The 27,847-nt window shown below is 39.2% G+C and overlaps 2 protein-coding genes across 2 annotated transcripts; one reads left to right on the plus strand and one right to left on the minus strand.

The window, feature by feature from the left end:
* Positions 1-592: 592 nt before the first annotated feature.
* On the minus strand, positions 593-15,106 carry LOC144648998 (RING finger and SPRY domain-containing protein 1-like). The gene is made up of 16 exons (XM_078508449.1): positions 14,798-15,106; positions 13,309-13,361; positions 12,782-12,894; positions 11,437-11,593; positions 11,289-11,347; positions 10,194-10,260; positions 9,651-9,793; positions 7,659-7,763; positions 6,799-6,856; positions 6,408-6,493; positions 5,850-5,961; positions 4,602-4,701; positions 4,277-4,351; positions 3,349-3,426; positions 1,740-1,844; positions 593-1,428 (listed from the first exon to the last, which is right to left on the minus strand). The coding sequence occupies exons 1-16, from the start codon at positions 14,953-14,955 to the stop codon at positions 1,311-1,313; spliced, it is 1,587 nt and encodes a 528-aa protein (XP_078364575.1). The 5' UTR covers positions 14,956-15,106; the 3' UTR covers positions 593-1,310.
* A 175-nt stretch (positions 15,107-15,281) lies between these two features.
* On the plus strand, positions 15,282-27,509 carry LOC144648997 (transcription initiation factor TFIID subunit 4-like). Its single transcript, XM_078508448.1, has 11 exons — positions 15,282-16,441; positions 18,662-18,751; positions 19,173-19,666; positions 20,032-20,086; positions 20,577-20,694; positions 21,209-21,339; positions 21,611-21,736; positions 22,173-22,229; positions 22,625-22,750; positions 23,378-23,449; positions 26,861-27,509. Exons 1-11 carry the CDS (start codon positions 15,317-15,319, stop codon positions 26,969-26,971), a joined length of 2,505 nt encoding a protein of 834 aa, XP_078364574.1. The 5' UTR covers positions 15,282-15,316; the 3' UTR covers positions 26,972-27,509.
* The last annotated feature ends 338 nt before the right edge of the window (positions 27,510-27,847 follow it).

Below are 27,847 nucleotides of genomic sequence, written 5' to 3' on the forward strand. Positions count from 1 at the left end.
AATTCTAATGTCACACGAATACCCCGGGCACTGGTACATGCCAAGCCACGACAGTTTCGTATACGATCGATTTTAGGACCAACAGTGCATCATCTCGTGTCGCTTCAGTTGTTGGGATTTTCTCAAAAAAACTCCCACCTTTGCTTCTTTGATTTAAGATCGTTTTTCAGCCCAGGTGATGTTAATAGGCTCAGTGTTAGGATTTTTTGATAAGTTAGTTTCGCTGTTCATCCAATAATAAACTCCTAGGGACTGAGGAAGCTTGAGATCAAACGGGGGTACAGATTTTGTACAGTACATAGTACATACAAAGTACATAGGGAGGGTACGTTTTTTGTAAATACCAATATTGGAAGGCACGATACTATATCTTTGTAACGCGCATTTAAAAACGTACTTTAACCTTCGAGTGCCTCGTTTCCTTCACCCTGACAGAGCCGTCGGAGAGTATTCTTCGTGTCAGCTAAAGAACACGATGATCATGAAACCAGATTATACTTGAACGTTTCTTATTTTTCGTGTCTTCCGAATAAGTCAAACACTTTAACTTGTTCCTTAAATGACAAGGGGTATTTGGAACTCTCGCAAAACATTCTCATTAATATATTTTAATACTCCAAGCAATTTTAAACAAACAATTTAAACACGTACATTTAAAAGTGAAGCTTATACGCAATAGTTAAAAAAGCCATTATTTCATTTGTCCATTTTTCTCTCAAAACTTAAACAAAATTTGTTCGCGCTGTTTTAGTTCCACTAGAACTCACAAATCTTAGATGACCACACCAAAGAGTTATGTTTAAAGAATATAAACGTTAAAATTATCCACCATATTATCAAACAGGTAATACTCAAGGGCATGTTGACATTCTCTAAGGGACGGACCATTATTTTCTTGTAGGGGGGGGGGGGATGAAAAATTTAAACCTGCAGACTTTTCTTTTATTTCATAAACCTCTGCAAACATTTTTTTCGAAATGCAAACTATTTATTTCTTGTTATACATATCGTGTTTGCAAACAATTTATTTTGTCTTTGTAAGCCCTGCAAACAATTCTTTTCAAGATTTTTCATACCCCCCCCCCCCCTCCAAAAAAATAATGGTCCGTCCCTATAAGACCTATAGACTAAACCACGATCAAAATCAACATTATTTGCCGTGCAGTATGTCTCAACACAAACGAGAAATGCAGCCAGGTTAGGTTAAATGAGCAACATTGAGTGTTCTCTCGGATCTTGCATTGTCCGATACTGATGGCAATGGCCGGTTTCTATGCTATCCTTCACGGTTGCCTGGCAACAAACCACTGTCAGCTGGTGTTCTGGGGCGAGGGTGGTACATTATGGTCCTCAAGGACCCTATCTTGAATGCGCCTCCTGCACATGGGACAATCTTCCACTTGCAGAGCGCACCTCATGCAAACATCCCTATAAAAAAAGGACCATGGAGGTTTAGACTACATTGAAAAGCTTCCAGTTGCTATTCACTTCACCATGGAAATGAGTACTAGATTACTGCGAGCTCTATAAGAAGAAAAAAAATTATAGGCATCCAGAAAGTCCTTATTCATCACTCCGGATTTTATCACCTACAGTTTCGCTCCCATATAATTTATTCCTTCCGTTATTTAGCTACAACATCGCACTTGTCTCAGACCGAAAAAGGGATGCACTTGACACAATTGTACTGGTCTTTGTTCTAAACGCACCATCTAATCACACATCTTATCACGATTTACCTATGATCACATGGTTCCAGCCTGGTGTCAGCTGCGTTCTCAAAACATATTTTACATGGATCACCAGTGACGCTCTCTTGGCGAATAGCTGCTAGCTTTAAATTCCTGCAAAGGAGTGAAAAGGGCCAGTTATTTCAGTTCACATGTGTGTTAGGGTAATAAAATGAAAAAACACTGTGAGAGTAAAATGCCCGGGGGGGGGGGTACTCCCATAAATTTCGGATAGGGGTGTGCCGCGAAGGTTCTTAAACCCTGACCCTATTTAAGGATAAAGAAAGCGAAAATTGATACCCTTTTTAAGGCCCAAAACCGAAAAATGACACCCTATTTAAGGGGAGGAGAAACGTTCCGTGACTACCCAAATAACGGCTAACCGCGCACGGCAAGACACAAATCATTACAAAATCGCTTTTCTAATACCTGAAGAGAAAATTCAGTTTTCAGATATCTTTTGCTCGTTTAGCTGGGCGTTTATTTTAGCTAATAGAATTTAGGTACCCTATCTAAGGATCACAGCGGGAACACATTGCCAAAAGGAGCAAAAATGATACCCTATTTAAGGACCGAGAACCTCAAAAACCATACCCTATCGGGCGGCACATACCTATATAGGCCACATATGGGAGTACCCCCCCCCCCCCCGGGGTAAAATGTCTTGCCCAAGAACACAGAGCACGATGACCATAATGGAACCCAAGACATCTGGAATTTATGACCCGGATACAGCTGAACCAATCAGCAAGCAGCTGATTGCGTGCACGCTAATCGGAAGAGTCACTGAAAAGAGCGGTAAACGTCGTGTGAAGAATAGCCTGCGAACAGGCTTTCTGGAGAGCGCTCAGCCGGCGGGGCAAAAATGGAGGGGAAAGTCTGAGAATCGTAAATGCCGCCCACGAGCACCCCGCAGATTGCTTAGCTTGTCAATTGTCACATTTAAACAACAGCATTTAAACCGCACGCCGGAAATCAAATTCAAAACTAAGGTAAACAAATAATGGTCGGTCACCCGCGAGCTAAAAATTACAGAAAGTTTCTTCTGACAACCAACGGCCAAGTTCTGAACATGCAGTTCACAGACCCAGACTCGGAGCCAGGGCTCGAAAATCGCTGGACAATTTCAAGGACCTCAAGCACTGGCCGTCGCGATTCACGAGAGTGAAGACTGAATATTAAGGATATTATCGACCCTGATCTGCAATCGACCCGAGTAAAAATTCTGATCTTGTGGCCCAATGGAAGAACAAATGCCCAGATGTAGGGAGAATATCCTTCTCGCGAAGAATATCGCTTCGAAAAATGGCAAGCAATCGCAACGCCGTTATCAAGCACGAGCAATTGAAACCGGACACATTCCATTTTGATTGTTGTCTCTTCTGGAAATGAAAAACTTCGACAACGTCATAAATAATTAAAATCCACCAATCAGCACACTGCGTCCAAAATTTGGACCCAAACACTCGATATCCTGAGAGATGCGTGCAGGCTTTCCTTCTCGGCGCTTCGCACCTCGTCGCCGGCGCTTCGCGCTGTCCAAGCGCTCTTCGGCAATCTCCGGAAAGCCTGTTCGCAGGCTATGTGAAGAAAGTCAACATTATCCCTTTTAGCTTACCTAGGTAAAATTATCTTGTCTTCTGCCGTCATGTTGGCATGATCGTTAAAACTGTTGAAATCTAACTTCGGGGGATACCTGAAATAAACATATATTTGATATAAATAAAACCCTGGAATCCTCAAAATCTACTAAGAACAGCTTCTGATGATGTCTCATTGAAATATTCATGAGAAGAGACACCACCAAATAACAGAGCCTCTTCACAATCTATAATGGTCATGATGATGTTCTGAAGTCGTCGGACACTAACATTTCGCGGACTTATGATCTTTGTTGTCACCTTCCCCTTTCCACCCCCATTAAAACCTGCCACAAATTAAATATAATATCTCAACAGTGTTCGGGGAGAGGGGGTTTCCGGATTCTCCCTTCTAAAGATTTTGTCACTTAGCTGTTAGTACTTTGTTACCAGAGTTTTAAGTGTAGGGGCCAGGACATTTAGAAGATGCTAAGGGACTGTTTCCATGTTAAGTACGGTGACAGGACTTCACCCTGTCTGTTTGCTAGAGCGATTGATACGTTTCATGTATACTAAATGGTCCATGATCGGGTTACCCTTTTAGCCAGGCCAATATTCGTGTCAGTGCAGAACTAACTATAAACAGTGTTTCAAGTCAGTATTACGTGTCCTTTGGGAAGAATTTTCCAATAAGACCTTATTCTGACGGTGTTTATTAAGTGCGTCTCCAAAATCGACGGACGAAACACGTGAAAACAGATAGTTTTAGTTTGGCTGCTGAAGGCCGCCGAAACAAATATTTTTTTAAACATTGATACACCTGGGGTAGCAAGTGTGGTTGGGTTTACTCTCCCTTTTACGTGTACAGGCCTTAACTAAATAAACAATCGGGCAAGAGGACTTGAATTTTGACTGAGTGGAGAGTTAGATGTCTGAGGAAATTATTTCCAAACGTTATATACTTACTTGAAGGGCTTAGCTCCAAAATTGAAAATACAATGCTGAAAAGACATAAAACTTGCAGCGGCAAAGAATCCAGCTCTGAAATGTAGTAGATAAGATGATCAAAAATTGAAGCAGTTTTTGCTAACACGTAAAAGTAAGCATGTGCTTGCTTTGTTCGAATCCATCTCGTCCCCCCTCCCTCCCCCCGAGCTCAAGTACTGTTGTCGTTCTTCATTTCATGCAAACAGGAACGACAATTTGGGGGTATTTTACTCCTCCGCAATGCAGTTTTCCTCCTGTTCAGTTAATGATAACGTCTTTTCAATCTGACTACCAATTAGCTTACCCTGAAAGTGCTGCTTTAAAATCTCTTTCGATGGCATTTCCATTTAATGAAAACATTACTTTCCCTCTGTCCAAATCTATAAGAAGTCCCAGGACATCACCTGAAAATTAGAGGGCATCTTAAATTTAAAGAGCTCTAAACTTCAAATTGGCAAAAGCACGGCCACATAACAAACAAGGATGATTTTCAAACATTGTAAATGACACTTTCATACAAATTGAGATAAATTTGAAAAAAGTCGGGCCGACGTTTTTCAAGTTTACACGAACGCAATCCGTTTTAATCTTCGCGAATTTTGCCCCACCCATGCCCCTTTTTGGCCTTTCTGTGTTTCTTTTGAGTTCCTCTACAGTTTTAAGCCGTTATTGTGATATTTCAGTGAATCCCTTATTATTTTTAAACGCAAAATGAAAGCTTATCTTTTAAATCTGTTTTTAATGTCATAAACTCTACATGTGATGAGTTTTAGCAATTTCTTTTTATAGACAATTTTTAGCATCTCTAAGAATTTTTATTCTATTATTGTAAATAGTTTTATCAATAATTTATTATAGACAATTTATTATTTTATTGTATCTTTTTCCATTGTCTCTGAAAAGCCCCCATGGGGAGGTGACAATAAAATTTGTATTGTATTGTATTGTACGTATTTATTGTTGCGCCCTGGGGTTTTTTTTTTTTGTTTTGGGTTTGGGGGGGTGGGGTTTTTTTTTTTTTTTGTTTTTTTTTTTGAAAAAAAAAATTTAAATAGGGGGGAAAGTTTTTTTATAAAAAATTTTTTTCAATTTTTTTTTGGGGGGGGGGGGGGGGGGGGGGGTGGGGGGGGGGGGGGGGGGGGGGGGGGACGGTATTTCAGTTAATTCTATGTCCAGTTGGTCAGTGCCGAAATTGCCTAAAATTGCGTGACATAGCCTATTTAAAGGTTTACTTGGATTTCTTTGTTCATATGATGTAATTCTTCAACAAGTATGCAGGCCGCTTTTTGATAAACAGGGCACAATTTGTCATGTAAAAAGAAAAAAGCCCATTTTAGGGAGCTGTCAACAAAGTTCTTTTTATTCTTATTGTATCGTAAGATAGAGAAAACATACAAGATGGGAGAAAGTACGAGATGATAACTTAATTCCCATTCCATGATTAATCTCCAATTTAAAAACGTAAAATTAAAAATTATTCCCATTCCATGATTAATCTCCTATTTAAAAATGTTAAATAAAAGGCCTTATTGATTCCCAGTGGAAAACTGACCTGGTATCCAAGGGCGATGATGATGAGGAGTGCTTCTGGCGCCGTGCCATATCAGCTGCCTGCAGCCATCGTATGCATAAGAAAACTCATCATCACCAATACCATATCCTTCCTGAGTAAAAAGAGAAATGAATACCCTATTATTTATGATGAGCTGTATGGTCAAAGTAGCTGTCAATCAAAAGCCACTACCTCTGTACTCCAATTAACGTCAAGAAGACACGAGCAAGTGTTTTAAACTGGAGGACTTAATTTGAAGGAAAATTTAAAAGCAACCTTTCCGAACTTACTGACCATGTAATACCAGAAAATGATAGAAAATGAATAAGAGAATTGCAGATCCAACCAAAGGCCAGTATTAGTACTACGTAAGTCTACACTGCTAAACTTCTAATAAGCCTTACTTGCTTCACTGCAAGACAGGATCAACATGATTAAGTGTCAAAGGTAGAGATAATTAGAGGATATGTATCATTCTACTCAGTCAAGAAATGGACTCCATTTGAGAGGAATGAAGAGGATTGAGTCTTGCATGCAAGCGAGTGTTTTTTGACTTACGTGGTTAAGAAACTTGCTGTCTTTTGTGGCCCAGCCAATCTGCATCACACCTGCTGTTAGGAGAGTCACTTCATAATACCATAGACCTGAAAACGATAACAAAACATTTAGTGTGGAATAGCTTTAGTATACTTAGGGACCAAGCTTAGCTAACAAGCACAATGTCAGAACTGATAAGCTAACATCCAGTAACCATTAAACACTCCTATGAAACACTCTTTCCATGTCTGGTATTTTTACGATTCCAACTTCGTGTCTTACATGTAAAGGAGGTCTCATAGCAGTCCATGCCAAGTCCTACAAAATTAACCCCAGACAAGGTAACACTACATACACCGATTCCAGATTTTAATGAAACTTTTTAAAACTTATTTGAGGTAATGAAACTGACCTGAGGAAACACAAAATGTGCACCGTACACTTTCAAAAGAGGATGCATCACACCTTGCCTAGAAAATCAATGAGTTGTATTTAAGTCAAGTGCATGATACAATGCTTGTTTCTTTCTTTTTTTATCAGAAACTTGGTAAACCATATATCTGATACTCGAGTAGCATATCAATGAAAAGTTGGCAATCCTGCTAACAAACTCAACAATCTGTTGTTCGTGAAACTTTCCACGTTTGCGACCAGGGGAGGCACTAGCCGAAACTTTTCCTTCCCAAGCAAATTCTTGGCGAACAGACAAGACAGATATGGTGAGCGAACTGGCTTTGTGTACATACTTCGCATGAGAACACACCAAAAGGACTGTAGTCAGGCTGGTCGCCGATTGGGCAGAATAATACAAAGGGAATACAAAAGATTTTTCTGCCCAATCAGGAGGCAGTATTCAGAGAGCCTTTTGAACTGGTCTGGTAAGACTCTTTCTCCAGGGTCACCTTTCAGTCGCTCCAACTTTTATACGCCGATTTCCCCTTGCAGTTTCGCACTATTATTTACCCACATTTTCGCGTTTCCCTCGCCCCACTAACTGCCTCTGGGTCTCGGAGGATGTAATGCTATTTACTGGATAAATTTCTATCCAGTGAATAAGAATAAATCAGCATACTTGGAACTTATTTTCAGGGAACAAGGTTAAAGTAACAGTCAAAAGTATTGGTGCAAGGGTATATGGAACAACCTTGTCTCAAATTTTTCAAATTCAAGACAGTGGCCTTAAGTTAAATGTTGGCACCAACAGAGATCACCAGCATGATTGTAAACAATTATTGTTGTATAATGTGTAATTAACTAATGATCAGATCTCACCTCAAGTCCTGTGGGTGATATTTTAAGATAATCACTCACATCATTGTTATTAAGCATTACATTGATCTTGCTCACATCTGCTGTTTCATAAGAGTATGGACGATTCTGAATAGAACAAGAACCATATATAATTATTTATTTAAAATATTTACTGCATCAAAACTCGTCATGAACAATGCTTGCATATAGATAACATTTCTTAAAACTTTACTATGTGCAGTAAGTAATAACTATATGACCACAGTGTTCTCCTTATCAGGCGGTAACCGGTAAAATTTTCCTCTTGTAACACGATTCTTTCCCGCCTAGAATCGCTAATATTTTTTTTTATTTCCACCGGTAAATAACAAAGTACCCCTCTCTTTTTTTCTTTGTTGTTATTATTAATAATATAAAATAATATATTAAAAATAAACTCCCTTTTTTTTTTTTTTTTTTTTTTTTTTTTTTTTTTTTTTTTTTTTTTTTTTTTTTTTTTGTGTGTTTTTGGGGGTTTTCCCGCCGGGGTTTTTTTTTTTTTTTGCCGCCCTTTTTTTTTTTTTTTTTTTCTTAAAAAAAAAAAAAAAAAAAAGAAAAAGAAATAAAAATATTTTGAAAATTATTTTTTTTTTTTTTTTTTTTTTTAAAAAATTTTTTTTCCGGGGGGGGGGGGGTTTTTTTTTTTTTTTTTTTTTTTTTTTTTAAAAAAAAAAAAAGGAGAGAACTTTTTTTACCCCTCGGTGGTGAGTAGTAAAAAAAAAAAAAAAAAAAAAGGAGCGACGAAAAGGCCTTTTTTTTTTTTTTTCTTTTTTTTTTTTTTTTTCTTTTTTTTTTTTTTTTTTTTTTTTTTTTTCCTCCAGACCATGAAGGTAAGCAAGACCAGATGGCTTTTTCTAGAGCAATTTAAGCTGTTACAGAATAGAAACGGCCACCTCATGTTGACTTTAGGAAAGGGGGCTGGATAGTTCTTTTGCTAAGATTCACTTGCTTTTTGTTTGTTTGTTTTTTGGACGAGTCCTTCAGAAAAAAATAAAAACACTGCCCTACATTTTTTTTTTTTTTTGGGGGGGGGGGAGGGGGTGTTTCAACTAGCCTGGGAGTTAATTTCCTTTCTGAGAGAGAACATAAGAAATTGATGAAAGCTTGGGGTATGAGAGAGCAGTGAGAGGGGAAGAGTTAACTGTTTGGGAGAGAGGGGGGGGGGGGGGGCAGAGGGAATGCAATTCAATCTTGTGGATACTAGGTGTTAAGTGACTTACTGCTGCTTACCTCAGAGCAAACTGGAAACATTGAAGACATACAGAAAGAAAAAGAAATTCATTTTATTAATGATTAAAAATAATTCACAACTAAGACAGAAAGGTCGATAACTTTAAATCAGCCAATTGTTGATCAACTATTTTTAATCATTCCTGCACCTTAGTTTCTACAAATCATTTCCAAGCTTGTTTGGACCAAACTGAGAGAAAAACAGCCCTTGGTCTTTGCTGTACTGTCAAGACCTAATGTAAAACCAATAGTCTTCCAACACAGCCCTCAATCTTAGCTAATAAGATACATGACTAAAGGTATATTTTTTTTGCTTTAAATTATTTGTAGACAATGTTGACATTAATATAATTAATTCCCCATGCATATATAATTTTCTCAGCAGTGCTTCCTCAAACACAATATCATGTCAATGTCTCCCCCATTATCTTTTAAAAGTGGTATTCTCTTGCAAGTGTAGGAGGAAATGAGGTGTACAGTGGAAAGAGAGAATGAAAGAAAAGATATCTCTGCATGCCAATTTTCTCCCCTTTTAACGTTTACCATTCAAATAATAATAACGATACATTACCCTCGAAGGCCTCTGCAGGGGAGAGAGACAATGTTGTGGAATAAAGAAAGGGGAGGGAATGTTGTTTTTAGAACACAACCAAATAATTTCTCCAATGTACATCAGGGGCTCCTAGTAACAACCAATGAGAAGAGCTGACTTCAGTTTAAATTTAATTACTGACAGTGTTAAACAGACTCACAAATATTATCAAGAAGCCACTGAGAGCAAAATCCAGCCTGGTGTTTCTCAAAGTCTTTGCTTCCAAGCCATTCTTTCTCCAATTTCACTGCCATTTCTGCTATGCCAGCATCTCGAATTGTCAGCTTGTTTTCACCTGTTAATTATTTACAAGGATTTGATTTTAATACCAAAAAGAAAAAGACAGTAAGTTGGCATCATGATGATTGTTCTTGCTTTGTGAAGTGGGATAAATCAAACTCTAGTTACATGTTCTAATGAACTGTACTGAGATCATTCTAAATCACTTTAATTTGTACCATTTCGAGTTATCAGATTCAAAACTGTAATGGGTCGATTCCCACAAAGATTCTTAGAATTTGCAGAATATACAGTCACCACACAGTACGGCATAAACAGCAGATAATTGTATGATTTGACTTTCCTAAGTTTCAGGTCAATAGAATGACACATCTGCATCATTTGTATTTCTGTGAGTTAGTTTAAGGTTCAGTTGTAAAGTTCAAATGCAAGTTAAATATAATTATATCACATACTTGTTTGCGCAAATTTTTCCAGGGCTAAGATTGAGTTCAGCACTACACCAGGGCGCTCATCCATTGTCTGAAAACCAAAAAAACAATGGCATTGGTGTGGAAAAAGAGTTTTTACATCTTATATATTTTTTTCTTGTCATTTTTCTCATTTAGAACCTGGCATCTGCAAATAGAAACTGGAAAACAGAGTCCAGAAATAGAAGACTAAAAAAACCGTCATACATAAAAAAAATTATAATATAAATACAGAATATTAAAATAAAATTAAATATATTATTATACCTGTAGACAGCTCAAGTCATTTTTTTAATGAATGGCTTTGAATAAAATACACATATAAAGCCGGGCTACAGCTGAGGGCCTGTTTATATGGAGGAGAGTTGTTCCTGGTAGGAGGGTTACCCTCCATACCGAGCCCTTCCGGGTGAGAGAGCTTTTCATACATTTCTTTATAAATAGCTGCGAACCGTTTATATGAGAAATTGCAAAGTTGACTCGGGGGGGGGGACTGGGTGGAGGGCACTCGCTTTGAAGGGAGGGTGACCCTGGGGAGCGAGCCAACTTTTTTTCATATAAACAGTTTGGTTATTTTTGCCTCGCCTACCAGGGACAAGTTGACACATACGGAGCAAGCGCAAACGCTTGACCACTGGTCCAGGGGGACGCGGGATCTGGGAACGAGAATGGCAGATAAATTGAAATCGAAGTCGGCGGTAAATTAGTCCAAAAAATGGTCTTGGTTGACGATTCAGCGTTCCTGATTTTAGGAAAAGCAGCCATAATTATAGATGTTTCAAAACAACTCTCGCCAGTCTTTTGAACCGAGAGGGTCAAGTTTTGGCTCGGTCAACAGGGACGAGTTTCTCATCTAAACGCTCGGCAAAAGATGGCTCGGGGGAGAGGGTGACCCTCCTACCAGGGACAACTCTCCTCCATATAAACAGGCCCTGAGTTACACAATGCACAATGCACTAACTGCATGCCTACAATACTACATTAAAATTTGCAGCTTCAATTACAATGTAAATTCCAGACCAGAAATGGAAGACTGCAAAAAGTGATATAAACATGCAAATTATTGAAGTCTTATCTTACCAGTCGCTGCATCAGAAAATCCAGAGTACCTTGGGTCAATAGCAAAATACTAAGTGGACCTTTAATTTAAACAAAAACACTTTTAGTAAAATAAATGAATCAAGAAAAGTTGTTGTGTCTAGATCATATGATGTAGACTAATACTAACCAGCCAACTTTTCAGCTAAGCATGCCAAGACAACAGCAAGGTTACGGCAAATTGAAGGTGTGAGTTCACCTTCACGGCGATCTCGCTCAGTGTTAAATACAAGTCTTTTAAGGTTCTTGGACAGGTTCAGCCTTGATGAAAGAGTATGTATTGCATCCTTGAAAGAAAGACAACACAAAAATCACATTGTGATATCAAAGAATGGTATTTTTGGTACACTTCAGTTTAATATTTTTCCTAGCCATTGAATTGTTTATCTTATTAATATCCAAAACTCCAACCCTATTGGTGGTCTTATGGTTATTTGCTGGACTCCACATCAAGCAGCCCCAGGTTTGAGACAAAAGTGTTCAGTAATGTGCCCATTAAAGAGTTTTCCCTCTTCTTTCATAGCACTTTACTTAAAAAATAAACGGCACACAAACGCAGAGGCAATGACGTTTGCCAAGGGGGTCTTAAAATTTTCCAGGAAAATTGTCAAAAAATTAACATAAATAAAAGTAGCTGACAACTTCTATGTTGAAAGATTCTTCAACAAATGTTGTGTTACCTTGTAGCGTGACAGCCAATCAACGATATACGATATTCTATACTTTAGGTGAACGACATGCAAGGTCAAGGGCTGTTTTATAATTGTTTACACAGACTGACAACACAGGCTAATTGCATTTAATAAAAGTAGAGATGTAATCATGTCTGTCAACTGAATTCAATATTAACTCCTCAAATATGTAATTTGTCTCTTTTGTTTATACTTTGCATCAGGCCTTTCTAACTTTCCAAAAGTGTTTTGCTTTGTGTTTTTCACGGCGATTTCTTGTTAACTTGAGCTCCGTTTGCGCGTTACATTTATTCCTATAGTGTGTTCTTAGTCCCATTTGGTTCTCTTGATCAGTCGATCGCAACAGAAAGTGGTACAAATTCCCCTCACTGCTTCTGACGTAAGGCTTGGCTGACATCATTGTCTAAAAAGGTAAAGTCTGTGTTCGAGCCAAGTGGCCTACACAGCCGGACCTTATCCTGGTTTTCCATAGCATTAAGCGACTAGGAGTATTGCTACTCCCCCTGGATGGGATGCTAGTCTATCGCAGGGTTACCCCCCCAGCAGTACCCATTTATACACCTGGGTGGAGAGAGGCACTGTGAGAGTAAAGTGTCTTGCCTAAGAACATAAAATGCAGTGCGCCAGCCAGGTTTCAAACCCGGGCCGTTCGACTCGGAGTTGGGTGCGCTAACCACTAGGCCACCGCGCCTTCCACAGTTAACTTATACATCCACCCTTATTTATGATTTTTTTTTACACTCTACATTGCTTTCTTTTATATAACATTAAATCAACATTTACCCTTGAAGGAAGTGGGCACTCATCAAGAAGAAGACAGACAACGGCAGCTCCAAGGGAATCTTCCAGAGGAATAGCAAATATACACGACTTGACAACATTAAGCCACCCCTCCTCTGTTGAATAACAATAAACAAATAAACAAATAAACAAATAAATAACCCCAGTAAATAAAGTACAGGTGTATATTAAATTTCAGAGAGGAAGCCACATCGAACTTTTGCTGGTTTTCATGGGGGTCAGTCTATCCAGGTTGACTTGGAATGTGAAAATGTTGGTTTTTCAGGAGGGAGGAAAACAGGAGAACCTGGAGAAAACCCCTAGAAGCAATAAAATTCTTAGAAATCAATTTACAGTTAAAAAAATGATTTTCACCAAGTAGATTAAAAGTACACATGCCACTAAGCCTGCAAATAAAGACAGATTTCCGGCTGTTGTTTCATGCTGCTTAAAACTTTTGGTGGCATGAGCTGGAAATACGTCTGTGATTGCAGGTTGTGGCACACTGAGCAGTGTATTTCTTTCCTCACCTTCTTCTGCTAAGGAGTGTAGAATTGTCATGCACTCTGGAGGTTCCATGTTACTGTAAATAAAATGGTTTGTTTGAGAAAAATATTAAGGTATTAATTGTCCTAACTGCCTGTTTGGTTTATTTTAACTCTGAAGTTCAAAACCCAACTAGCGATTTGTGTTTTTTTGCTGCTGTCAATCATAATGGCAACGGCCAATGAACCTTGAGAAACAGAAACAAACAAAATGGATCGAATTCTACCAATCAGAAACAACCAACGTGACCTTTTGAACTGGTGAAACTGCACTTTTGTTTCCTGAGAGGTCCGCTTAGACTTACCGGTAATAATAATAATAATAATTAAATGAACTTATATTGCGCAAGTATCTTGTGTTGCTTGATCTCAGTGCGGCTTTCGACAGCGTTGATCATAACATTCTACTAAAAAGGTTGTCGTCAAAGCTTGGTTTGAATGGCACTGCCCTCGACTGGTTTCGATCTTATTTGTCTGGGCGTTCCCAGCGAGTCTCTGTTCGTGGATCTGTGTCTGAGAAGTTCGATCTGCGCTATGGAGTCCCCCAAGGCTCATGTCTTGGCCCGCTTCTGTTTACAGTCTATGCAAGCGCATTGTCTGATGTCGTCAGAAAACACCTGCCAACTGTACACTGTTATGCTGACGACTCACAGTTATACATCTCTTTCAGCCCAAAGGAGCAATCTGGTAACCATTGACTTGAGCATAGTTCACGTGTAAGAACAAAAATTTCATGGTGCTATTTTGTATCTGAGATACTTCATCATGACTATAAATGTGAGGCAATGTGATTAAACTGCCAGAATCTCAGGAATTTTAATTTAATCTTACACAGAAATCTTACATTAGGAAAAAGGAGCCTATTTCTACTTGGTAGATTTATAACAAAGGAAATACATTGTAAATTTTAACAAATAGGACCACCAAGTAACATAAACATGGTCGAAAATTTCCATCTCAATCGTTACACCTGTACAGTTATATTGAAGCGTACATTATCATTACATTTGAACAACTTCTGTCAATTTTTACTGAGATTAAATAGTGCTAATTAAATCCGACTTGGCAATCTGACACTTCAAGCATACATGTATGTGTACTTAATGGGCAAATTTATGTTGTTTGATGATTCTCGTATTACTAATATACTATAGTGGTTTACAATAATTTACAGGTGTTTTGTTTTACAGTGGATGTAGAAAGAGCAACAGCATCGCTGGGAGATAATTAAAGAGCAACTAGCAAGTGCGCAACAGCAAAAAATAATTATTTTAAGTCGATGTTAATTTTTTATGATTTAAACAAATAAAAAATTCAATTTGAAAACATTTTTTCCTTTTCTCTTTTTGACAGATTCATAATTATGGTCTGTTTGCTACGAGAAGTGCAGTGTTCAGAATGAACATACAATAAATCCATATTTGCATTCCTTCCTTTCACTTATTGATCTAGCAAACACACAAACATGTCTTACTTCTCTGCGAGCTTCCTGAGAGCGCGAAGGGCATCCAAAACAAGATCGTCCGTATGACCGGAGACCCCATTGGCCGCAGGAACATTACTCCTTCCGTATTCCACATCGTAGCTGTCCTGCCTCAGTGGTTCGTGGGTCTTACAGCAACAAATTCCCATATATAACTACACGATAACCAGGCTCAAATTACCGCACAGTAGGGTGAGCAAAAACACTTGGGAAGGAAACCATCACCACATTTTTGAAACCCACAAATGATAACTGTCTGTTCGGTAAACAAAACTATCGAAATGTTAGAGAGCCTCCGCTACTTAGCGGTCAGCTGTAACGTGTACAATATTACGCGCAAATAAGTCGGTTTGTATGCGCAGAAAACTGCGCATGCGCATCTGCTGTGAACTTGTGCTAATGACGTCATATCAAGGAGCCAATCAGCCGTTTTTGGCGCCCTGGTCTGCTGATCCATCCCATAATACTGTTTTACTTTTTAAACCACTGCATCAAAAGAATGGTAGCCAAATGGCGTCTTCCTTTCTAGAAGACCTACTCGAGAAAGAAGTAGATGAGAAGGAGGTCAGCGCTATGGTGGGATCGCTGGAAAGCCAGTTGGCATCAACAGCGATCCCTAGATCTCATCATAATGAAGTCAAAGCTTCGGTGGCGGCTTCCAAAGCCAGTCCTAAACAGAGCAACATGACTAGTAAACCGCCAAATCAAACGAGCCCGATTCAGAACCAAACAGTGAGTGCAGTTCGCCCGGGGATTTCTTCGTCGCCTGTGCTAAGTGCGGGTGGTAACACGACGATTACAACTGTTGTTAATATCGCTCCTCGTCCTACTGTTACTACAGCAGTTCCTTTAGCTCCTCGACCTGCAACTATGGCTGTTCTTGCTCCGAACTCTGGTTTTGCAGGAGCTCCTCGATTCGTTACTACCATGATCAACGCTGATTTAGTTAACCGGAACCTTAACTTGATTAATCCTCAGCAAATCGCGCTAGCACCCAGGGTTGTGACAGGCAATGTGACTCTTTCAGGCAATCAAACCATCACAACCCCACAAATCATTCAACAAATACAACCACGAGCTACCAACATGAGGGCCATAAACCCTACACAAATTGTGTTACAACAGCAGACGGGAAGCACGCCAATTCAACCCGACAAGAAGATCAACATAATACAAACCCAGATTCGCCCAGTACCCGCGAGTGTTAGTGTATCTCAGAATGTTCCTATAAGATCTAGTTTAACTCCAATTCGACCTCAAATAAGCTCAATACCAGGTACGATCACATATAGAATGCCCGTCAACCAAGTTGCAGTTGCAACATCAAAGGCTGCGATTTCATCTGCGGCTGGTACTGTAACCAAAACTTCAAACACTTCAAATGTGGCAAATGTTGGTATACATGCCAGTAAGCCAGTTACAAATAATGTCACTGCTAATCAGTCCAAACCTCCTCAAACTAACCCTACACCACCAGTGACACATTCACAACCACAGATCAATGTGGCTCTTGAACAAGTAAAAGAACAAGCTCATAAGTTAAAGAACTTTTTCAGCAACTTGATCAGGCTTGCGTCAGATCAAAAATCTCCAGATGTTGGCAAGACTGTTAAAGAGTTGGTGCAAGGTGTTATGGTGAGTAAGATAAGGTGTAGGGTTGACAAAATAATATATTGACTGCTTTCCCATAGTTAATAGAGGGGAATAGTTAAGAAGCCTGACCGTGCACAAAACACAACAGGTGTTTACCTCTGTCTGAGTAACTGACCAATAGAAAACATTTCAGTTTCTTAATTTGTGCATTTGTATGAGTGCAAAACAAAAGGTTATGCAGTCTTAGACCTCCCAACATATACCTTATTGTGACTTATTTTCGCAGGACTTAATTTTCACGATTTTTAAAAAATTGCAAAATTAAAGACCTACGAAAATTAGTTTTAAACATTTTCTATTGTATTTTTTATGTTTATTTCTTATTTTTGGCCACATCGCGAAAAATTAAGTCCCACAAAATATGCTCGTTCCATTTTTGCAAAAATAAGTTCCTGCACAATAAGAAACAATAAGGTACCTTCGCTTGCTCCATTAAATTTTTTCAGGCTTCATAACCATTTCACTACATTAACCATCTTATGGAAAGCAAAGTTTGTTTTCTCAACACTTGTCCACTGGACAACGATTAATACCATTATCCACCCTTAAGCAACTGGCCCAAAGTTTTCCCCCTAGGAGGTGCAAGGTAAAAAATCCAAAATCGACGTAGCCCCCCCCCCCCCCCCAACATAATAATTAAACTCAGTTGGTCATGATTTAGATGTTGTGGGGCCAAGCAAGATAAGTTGAAATAGATGACTGCACCTCTGCACACGACTGGAACAATAAGCATGTTGTTGCACCCATAAAGAGCCCCCAGTGTGCATGACTGCCACAGGGCGCTGCTTGGCCAGCTTTTTAGCTGTCAAGGTCTTGTTTAGGGTTACATGTGAAGAGATATAGAAGTCTAAATTGCATTTTGGTATCCTTTGGGGGTCAAGAAAGCTTGAGCCGCTTCCATGTGTTTTAATTCTAAATTTCCAATGAGCATACCTTTCTGAGTCACCCCACCGAACCTTGGGATCACCATGTCATATCAAGACATATGTCATATCATAACACTTTAATTGAGATAAATAGGATTTTTTTAAGGTACAAAATGTAAACAAGAAATAATGTTAAACTTTTTCCAGTTCCTTTCATGTTTCATTGCCATCCCAAACTGGAAACAAATAAAGCCTTGACTGTGAGATCCAAAATAGAACAACAGAATCATGATGATTATAATTACCGTCATGATTTTTTTGTTTCATTTTGGTACTAAATATTTACAAGGCTAAAAATTGATAAAAAAAGGCATCACCAGGGTAATGTGTAAAAAAGAAAACTACTCATCTCATATACACTGTTTGTATGGTCAGCAGTTAATACCACATTTTTAATATACCTAGGTTCAGGGCTGCAAATAATTTTTTTCACTTGAAAGGACATATGTCCTACTAAGATGCCATCTTGGTCGGACAAAACAAAATTGTGTTCGGAAGATTTTTATTCATTGTTGCTATAAATAATATATAATCAAAAAATTGTCCGGACATCATGTCCAACCACACTTGGGATTTCGTTGGACATCAGCAAATTTTGGTCAGTCAATGTCTGATGACCCACTGTTATTTGCAGCCCTGTAGGTTTTCACCTATCACTCCAGTTTTATTTTCATTACACTGGCTTCCAGTGGAATTTAGGATAGAATTTAAAATAATTTTAGTTACATTTAAAGCATTCCATGCATGGGCTAGCTTCCAGTTATATTTGTGAACTTATTAATACAAGGAAAGTAGAAAGTACAACCCAAGATCAAACAAAGGACTCCTCCTACAAGTGCCAAGAGTTGTTACTAAAAAGACACTTGTTTTATCCTTTAAAAGAACCCCCTTACCCAAAAAACATGTGCCTCTGACAAGCCTTTCCTCCTAAGATTTCCATTATCTTTTTGAAGGGAGGGGAAGTAATATTAGCGACCTTCAAATTGGACTACAAGTATGAGTTTTCAAACTAAATTTGTGTGCTTCCTATACGGTAATCACTTATTACAACAATCTTATCCCTAACGTTTATTTATGTGTTAGTCAGCAACACGGAAGAGTTATAGTTTGGGGGATACAATTGTGTCGAAATTCCAAAGTCATACTCATACTCTATCTCGTACTTGTAGCCAAATCTGAAGGTCGCTATTCTTTGTAACAAGGCAACAAGTTAATGGTCAGCTAAAATTGGTATAGTAATTGCTGGTGTAATTAAGTGGTGTTTTCTCCCTTCTAGGACGGAAAACTTACAGAAGAACAATTTGCAGCAAATTTACAAACAACACTTAATTCTCCACCACAACCAAATCTTGTTGGTTTTTTAAAGGTAGGTATAAATCACAATCAAGTTTCCTTTGCCAAGCTTTTTCTATTTTCCTTTTTCATTTTTTGGTCAGGTCATTTTTTTAAAAAAAAAAAAAAAGACTTGAGCACTCTTGCATTAGACCTAGTAACCATCAGGATGAGTCCAGACTAGGAAAACTGGGAAATTCCCAGATGTTGAACAAGCTTGGGAATCTTGTGTTTTGTGTGAGGTTGGGGGATCTTTATAAAAGCTGGAGATCTCTCAGTTGAACTGGGGAACTGATAGCATCTCTGTTTTTCTGTCTATCCAGTGCTTTTTGTGTACATTACCCTCTTAACAATTGTTGCCGCCCAAAGTATTCTTTAAACTTGCTTGATTGAAATATTTTGGTAAGAATAACCTAAAATTAATTGTGATTGCTTCTTTTCTCCTTAAAATTCAGAAAACACTTCCAATGTTACGAGCACAGTCAAGACCACAATCAACGTTACATCTTTCACATATGCCACAGCAAGTTACTCCACAAAAGATCCTTCCTCAACAGCAAGTTCAACAAAAAACCACTGCCACAACGCTTGCCGCCTCCCCACAGATACACAAACATAATTCCCAGGTGCAAAAAGTTCAAATCATTCAACAAGGACAACCAGGACAACCCCAGGTGATCAAGCAAGTTCTTCTCACGCCGGCACAGCAACAACTTTTCAGACGTCAGCAACAAATTAATGCCCAGAGAGTGTATTTGACGACATCTACAGGGGCAACACCTGGTTCTCAGGTTGCTACCAGTACTCGGAATGTTGTCATGGTTCATGCACCACCTGGATCTGCCGCAGCTAAAATGGTTGTAGCTTCGGCAAGATCACAGGCAGCGACAACTTTAACCTCTGCAGCTGCTGACAAGTTAAAGCCCAAGGGATTCACTGGAATAAGCAGGTAGCATACTTTAACAGTAGCAAATCTATTTTTCCATAGCAGCTAAATAGCAAATCAACAAAACGACAGGTAGGGCTATAAGTCTTTAACAATTATCCTGAAAAATCACATGGAATATGGCCTGATATTTAGCTGATGAGGCCGTATGCTCAGTTGACTAAAACTAGACAATATTCTAAAAGATTGAACAGGATAATATTGCTTATTTAACAAATTGTCTGTGAAATGCATTATACAGCTAGATAATTCCTTGCAAATTGTGTCATACATTAAGTAGAACTTTATAGTAATGTAATGCACATTGAAAGTACATTAAGCAACTTTACAGTACAGCACTGAGATATTAACTTGGCTTATCATTGCAGCAGTGGGGATGATGATATCAATGATGTCACATCAATGGCTGGAGTTAATTTATTGGTAAGCTCAGCATTATTTTAATACATGTAAGTGGGTGATTATCGTAGGCATGGTTATTGAAGTAATCAAGTTGTCTGTGAAAAGAGGGACTAGGTGTAATTGTTCAACCAGATTTTTCATGCCGCTCTATTTGTCATGGTTTGACCTAGCTAGAGGTCAACATGTTTATTAAACAAGAAGATACTTATCAGGACCATCACGACACAAAAAGTAAAGAACATGACTAAATTCTTGACTTGGGGCTTCTGCCCAAGTAATAATCTGTTCTGCTGATAAAATATGTTACCAAATTTTCTTGAGAAGTGCTGTTTGAATAAAATGACACAGTGCTACTTCTCTTGATGATGGCACTTGATTATTTTTCCTACTGATACATTCTGTTACCTTTTCCTTACCTTTTCCGTTACAATAGATACAGGCTCTGTCAGTTTGTTTGTCATGATACTTTGAAATTTTTATGATTGATCCTCTTTTCTTTTTCTCTCAACAGGAAGAGAGTCAGCGTATTTTGGCTACTAACTCAGAATTGCTTAGCTCTCAAACACGAAGCTGTAAAGATGAACCTTTTTTAAATATTTCCCCTTTTCAGAAAAGACTAGAGGCATTAGGTCAGTTTGTTAACAAAACTGCTTAATTTTTGTTCATGAAACTCTAGGCAACCCCTGTTATCTTAATTGACAAAGATACCCATGATAACTAGAGAGTGATTCACATAGAATAAATCTGTAGCAAAATAAAAACATGGTACTTGGTAGCAGAGCTGAGGTAGCATGATTTTTTAAAACAAAATGTTGCCAGCACATGATGAAAATCACAGGAAATCTGTTATTTGTACAGCTGAAATGTTAACAATGACTTTCTGACCATAATTATATGGGCAACATGACAATTTGTTGAATACTGGTAATAGCATTTGATATCTGAGATTCAGCTAACTGTCTGTGACCTTAACATATCTGGCAAAAGGTTTTGGTGTAGTCACACAGTCTGTGCTTTGCTTAGAGTAGTGTGATTTCCAGGAAACCTACAGTTAATGGTTTACTTTATTATCATAAGGTTTCTGTTTGATATATTGTAAGGAGAAAATAAATGCTGATCATGTTGATGGGCATTGTTTTGCAGCGAGGAAACATGGCTTATCAGAGGTGTCACAAGAAGTATTTAATTTAGTATCACATGCAACGCAAGAACGATTACGTAACATTTTGGAAAAATTATCTATGATGAGTTTGCATCGACTTGAAGTTTATAGGGTATGTAAAACTAACTTGCTTAAGACTGCCTCTTTTAAAGAGCAAGTATATGTAATATAGCAACATTTTATTGCATCTTGTTGCAAAGTAATGAAGCAACTTGGAACATGCTTGGGTGATAGCACACACAACAACTCTTTTCAACATGTAAATTATGCAACATTGTTGCACAGCAACTTGCGAGAAAATGTCACCTGTATTACTTGAGTTTTAAGTGGTCTGTCATTGTCATAAATAAATGTTAAATATTTGTTGATTGATTTTATCTTAGGATGATCCAATGTATGAAGTAGGCCTTGACATTAGGTCTCAGCTGCGAGTTTTTGAGCAGATCGACGAAGTAGAAAGAAAGAAACGAGATGCCAGGGAAAGAGATATTCTTATGCGAGCTGTAAGGGTAAGCTACTTTGAACCAGATTCTTGCTTGGTATGGTTTGACATAGTGGTTTGATTTTTAATTTCTGTTTGATTTAATGTAACATTGAATGCCTAGGCTACCAGTGAATACCACTGCTTACTGATTTTCTTGGAGAAGAACAAGCCTTCTCTCTGGTCTATATCCATTTTTTTCTGTCACATTTTATTTTTCTCCCCCACCCCTTCTGTTATCCATGGGTCAGAAAAGGAATCTTTGCAATTAAGGGGACATACATGTATGCTGTATTGTCCACACAGGGTTATCAAGTGCAAACAGTTTTTTCAGCGACCTTGGCCAACTAGGCATAGTGCCTCTAGTTTCTGCATGAGCTTTATTTCTTTAATATTTTGTACTTCTTGTGTAACAATCAAATTGAAGACTAAATTACTGCTTGCCAATATTTTGCAATTAACAGAGTCGGTCTAGACAAGAAGATCCTGAACAGGCAAGACTTAAAGAGAAGGCAAAACAGGTAAGAAAGCTTTTTATTTTATAAAATATGAAAATGTAATAATAAAAGTAAAAGCTTTGTTTTTACCAAGCTCGTAATTTCAGTGTTGATTTTGAGAATCTGATGGTTTAACAAAACAACACCGTAACCGTGGACTTGCTTGCAATATACCGTTATTGTTTTGACGGTATTGATAACGTGAAGGTGGTTAGATTGAAACTACAACCCTAGTCAGAAGTAGTTGGAACGTTTACGCTAGGAAGATAAAATATGCGTATATTTGACGCTTAAATTTTCTCAATGGTGCATAAAAAGGGGGGGGAGAGAAGAAATTTTTTTTTTTTTCCCCCCCACTCCTCGGGGGGGGTAGATTCTTTAATTGTTTAAAATTATGTATTTTATCTTTTGTACCCAAGTTGCAACAAGAGGAAGAGGAAGTAATTCGAAAACGAGCAGCTAACTCAACGGCGCTGGCAGCCATTGGACCAAGGAAAAAACGAAAATTAGATGAAGCACTTGAAGGTTCTTCTACGTCAACAGCAGTAAGCATATTAAACATCCTTTCACTGCTAAGCTTGAAACAGGAATTTTCGTGATAAATTGTCGTGTTTCCTTTATTGTTAGCTTTGCAGAATTTGGTGATGCCTTAAAGACAACGTCTCCCAGTTGATGAATTTCTATAATCTTATAATCACGCCTGATGCTCGTGTGAAATTTTAAAAAACTGCTCACGTCAAAATTAACCTGCGTCGCAGCCGGACGTGTTACAAAACCTACACCTATAAAACCTAGGGTTTAGTTCGTCTGCAACGCAGGCTTGTCAAAATGGCTCAAGACAATTTATACCCCTTTCAGGAACCAATGAGTGATAAGTGACTGGCCAGCCAAGAATCAGGACCCAGACAAAAATCATTTCTTAACAACTTTTTTCCAGCTTTGATAATGTACCTAATGAATACAAAGCGTCAGTAATAATTTAGTAATATTTTGGCTTGAAACACCCTAAGCGAGCGGCATTTAAAAACACGCTTTTGGACCTCTGAAAGGGACCTTGAGCATCCCCATCAAAGAGAGTTCCTTTAAGGGGCTTTTATAACGTATTGATACAATGTATTGCCAGGTGAAATTATTATTTTACTCACTCACCGTTACTTCTTCTTTCCCCTCAGGGTTCTTCCTCTTCATCTTCTTCGTCATCATCATCTACTGCACTTGGAAACCAAAAAGATACACGACAACAGGTGAGACAGGAAAGAAAACGTTTTTACGTAAACTTCACAGACGAGAAATGCGTTGGTCTTATGGCTGGTCCATGGGTCTCTGGATCGAGCGAACCAGGTTTAGGCCCTGGGCCTGGGGTCACCATGTTATTTTTCTTGGGCACTTAAGTGTAATACTCCATAATTTTCGAGCTTTTTAAAAGTTCGCGGACACCGACCTCGCCGATTTCGCGAAATTGCATGCAGTCTTGTTTTAGGGTCCTAACTATCAAATGTATATTAAAAAGTTTCAATTTTTATTTTGGAAATGTGAGAAGGCGTTGAAGGTCCGGAGCCCGCCAAATGGCGGAGAGGTGTTCTTGTTACCGACACTGAACCTGCCGCACAGTTCCCATAACTTGGTATAGTTATAAGAGCTATCCTCCTTATCAAAATAGATCGGAAATGTTGAGTTTGGAGATCAACGGCCAGAAGTGAAGATTAACGATTACATCTCAAACATAAAGGCATACCCACTAATCGAAGAACAGCCAACCAGAACAAAGCTGATGTGAATGATCCATAATAAAAAAATTGGGAAATGTAACCGTAAGAATAAAAATATGGAGCCCAGGCCATTCAGCGCCATCAGCGGACAGCTCATACAGCAAATAATCGGGACATGAAGGGACAGTCGTATATAGGTCGTCTGCACCAACAAAACATAATCTTGCAAATGGAGCCATCTCCATACGTCGACATTTGAGAATACGCAAATCACAGACTCCGCACCCAAAACTGCCCCGCGACCACATAGGGAGTAAGAACGACAGTACCGGACACCACGCAAAGAAAAGTGCCCCCGAGCAGCAGAGGAGAAGCGAGGGAAGGAGCGGGGCAGAGAGGGGGAGGGAGGGGGGAGAGAGCAGGGAGGGAGAAGAGTGTGGAAGGGAGGGGCGAAGGGGGGAGAGGAGGGGGGGAGGGGGGATGAGGGGGGGGGGGGGGGGGGGGGTAAGGGGAGGGAGTCACAAGTGGGAGGAGGGAGGAGGGCGAGAGTGGAGGGGCCGAGGAGTATGAGCGAAGAAATGGAGGGAAGAGAGAGCGACCCAAGGAGGAGAGGGAGGAGACGCCGGTAAGGAGTGTAGAATGGGGGAAGAGGAAAAAAGAGGAAAAAAGGGGAAGGGAGGGAGAAGAAAAGAGGCCGCGCCCGAGGTTTTGCACGCGTGTGGAGACGTAGAGTGGAAAAGAGAATGGGGGGGGAAGGAAGCGCCAGCTGATAGGCCGCCCGAGGGCCGAAAGGGACGGAAAAGAGGCGCCCCCGGCGCCGAGTAGCGGGAATGCTTTTTTATCAGGAGTTCAGTTAAAGTGTTACCGCGAGTAGGGGATATTAATTGTAAGGATAGATGGGTAACTTTAGCGCCGCCGAATAAGCGCCGCACGGAGGGTAAAAATTTATAGGCGGGGACGAGAATAGGAGTCCTTTCACTGGGAGGAAAGAGACGATCAGAGAGGTGGGAGAGGGATAAAAAAAAGTATCACGCCAAGTTCTCACCTCTTTTTGTAAAAAGAAAAAAAAATTTGATTGGAGCCACGCGAGACAGATCAGCCTAGAGAAATGGAGAAAGAGAGGCACCACTACCCCCGCCCACCACTCAGACGAGGCCGGAGGTGGCAGAAATGGGTACAACAAGATGTAACCCCAGGGAGAGATTGTCTTTCTTACAGGTTGGGGAGGGAGGGATGGACGAAGATAGAGTTGGGGAATGGTAGTTTGGAAAGCCCCAACTCCCAGAGTCCTTTCCTACCCAGGTGTAAAAATGAACCAGTATGGAGGAGGTAACCTGCGATGGAATAGCACCCACGGGAGTAAAATGTTGTCGCTTCACGTTGCGGACGGTAAAAGCTCCGGCTGATGGGCCACTAGGTCGTAACCGCGAGAGACGGGAGAAAAAATGGACGGGCGGATAAATTTTTGAATGAGGCGTGGCCCAATAGGGGTGACATGGAACGAAGAGTAATTGATAATCCATTCCCCGAATTGTTCCATTCAGGCCGGTGAAAGAAAAAAGAGGAGAAGGCACCACTTCCACACACCCCCCCCCCCCCCCCGAGCCCCCCAAAAAAAAACCAAAAACACCCCAACTCCCAGTATATAAGAGAGACCGCTAAAAATAAACCGGTATTTTTCTATGAAAATGCTTCAAAAATCTTCGTGTCTCTGGAAAATGGATTATATTATATTATTGATCGACGAAAATAATTAATTAACGGAGCTCGAGCGTATATACACGTCAAGTAAGACAAGGGATTTACTCGAGCTTCTGATCTCTCGACTAGAAAGAGATCGAGAAATGTTGGCCAAGGTAGGGAAGATAGAGGAATAGGGAAAGTTAGATAGAAGATTTTTGAACACAGAAAAATTGAAGTTATGTCTGACAGAAAGTTATGAAGAGTTAAAGAAAAAGTAAGAATGACCTTAGGAAGGGATAAGTGAGGGAAGCGAGAAGAAGTTTGTGAAACGAAATGAATAAAACAGCGTGACAAAATGTGCCGAATGGAGAAACGATCGCGCCAAAAATCGCCATATTGGAAAGATCATGTATTGTAAGATAAGAAAGAATAATGGAATGTTTTACGACTTACCCTTTCATGTTTCTCGATTATTTGTGTAATGAGGATCGGATGGCGGAAGGATTCTAGAGGCATTTTTATTCTTAACGGTTACATTTCCCCAACTTTTATTAATGGAATCAATCACAGAAAATTGTTATGGTAAATGGCAGTTAATCGAGATAAAGTGGAGTTATTAGCCTTTATTTGAGTAAATTGAGACTGTAAAACGTAAAACCTTGAACTTCTTGGCCGTATCAAACTAAATTGCGAATGAAATAGAAAGAAGAAAGAAGTTTTAACTATGCAAGTATGAGAGAAATTGACGACAGGTTAGTGTCGAAGTAACAAGAACACCTTCGATCCGATGTTGGGAGAGGAGCAATCGGCCCGACATTTTCAAAATAAAAAGATGAAAAAATTGGTAGTTAGGACCAAAACAAGACGCAGCCAAACAGCGAAACGGGAGGTACGGGTCCGGCCAAAGTTCGAATCTTATAGACTATGACAATTAACTCGTACAGTGCCTCTCTCCACCCAGAAGTATAATGGCTACTGGCAAACTGTAACAAAAAGTCAGAAAGAAACCATTCCATGCACTGGCATCCCATTCAAGGGGGAGTAGCAATACTTTAAGTCACTTCATGCTACAAACAAAGCAGTTGCGCCGGGTTTCCAAGCAAATGCCGTCAGGCTTCTACAATCCTAAGAATTGGAACAAAGTCGTCGCGCATTGTTAAAGAGAAACATTGCGTGACTTTCACAATAACGTAGCATGTACCAAATCAGATCCCCTAACGTGCAATTTATTCTCTAACTTTGTACTTTTCCTTCATTTCTTAGGTCCCACGGCAAAGAATGCGGCGAGTCCTTCTTAAAGATCTTATATTTGTTATGGAACAGGAAAAAGAAACAACCAAGTCCCTATTATTATACAAAGCGTTGCTGAAATAATATATCTCGGCTTCACGTTGCAAAAGTGTTACTTCGACTCGCAGCCGTTATTGGGTCGTCACGCAACACTGTGTGTCATAAGTGTTACCTGACAAACTAAGTGACAGCCGCGAATGTTTCCTCCGCTGTGCCAGTAGGCAGAAAAATTCCCTCACCTGCAATAAACATTTGTTTAAATTACTGTTATCGCCAGTCAGTCAAGAACGGAATGTCTACAGACTCCTAAGTGTTATTTGTTCATAATATTTCTTAAAATTTCCAGCAAACTCTAAAACGTATAAAATGTACTCCAAGGAGACAAGCCACGCTATTAATATAAATGATCTTATATGCGAGTTAAGTCCATTTCAGCAGGCTATGGACAACAATTTGGTTCTAGTTCGGTTTTTGTATAGTTTTCTGTAATATTTTCTGGACATCCATCAGGTGTAGTTTGTTGTCAGTGTTGTCTCGTGTAGGTAGGATATGATAATAATATATTGTCTCAAATACCTGTCCTGGTTGTTAGAATTAAAAACGCCAATTTCCATATAAATAACGACTCCTTGATTAAATGCCCCCGGCTTTTTAATAGTTCATTATTCTGCTAAAACTTTTGGTTCTAAAGTGAAAAAGTGATCGACGCACTGAAATTGCAATAAAAGAAATTGAAATTTAAAAAAGCCTGAAAAAAAAAAATCAGCGCTTCAACGGGTTTTTTTTTGTTTGTTGCTGATTCTCGTCCTTACTCCCAGGGTTTTTTTCCGGGTTCCTCCATCCACAAAAACCAACACTCCCTAGGCTTCTTTCTTTGCAATTTCACTACGAGGATCATTTCTTTACTTTACATCTATCCGCAGTTCAAATATGAAAATTTCACGTCCGTTTCGGGTTCTG

Source organism: Oculina patagonica, chromosome 4, assembly GCF_052425735.1.
Source record: "Oculina patagonica isolate OP01 chromosome 4, crgOcupat, whole genome shotgun sequence".
Taxonomy (NCBI): Eukaryota; Metazoa; Cnidaria; class Anthozoa; order Scleractinia; family Oculinidae; genus Oculina; species Oculina patagonica.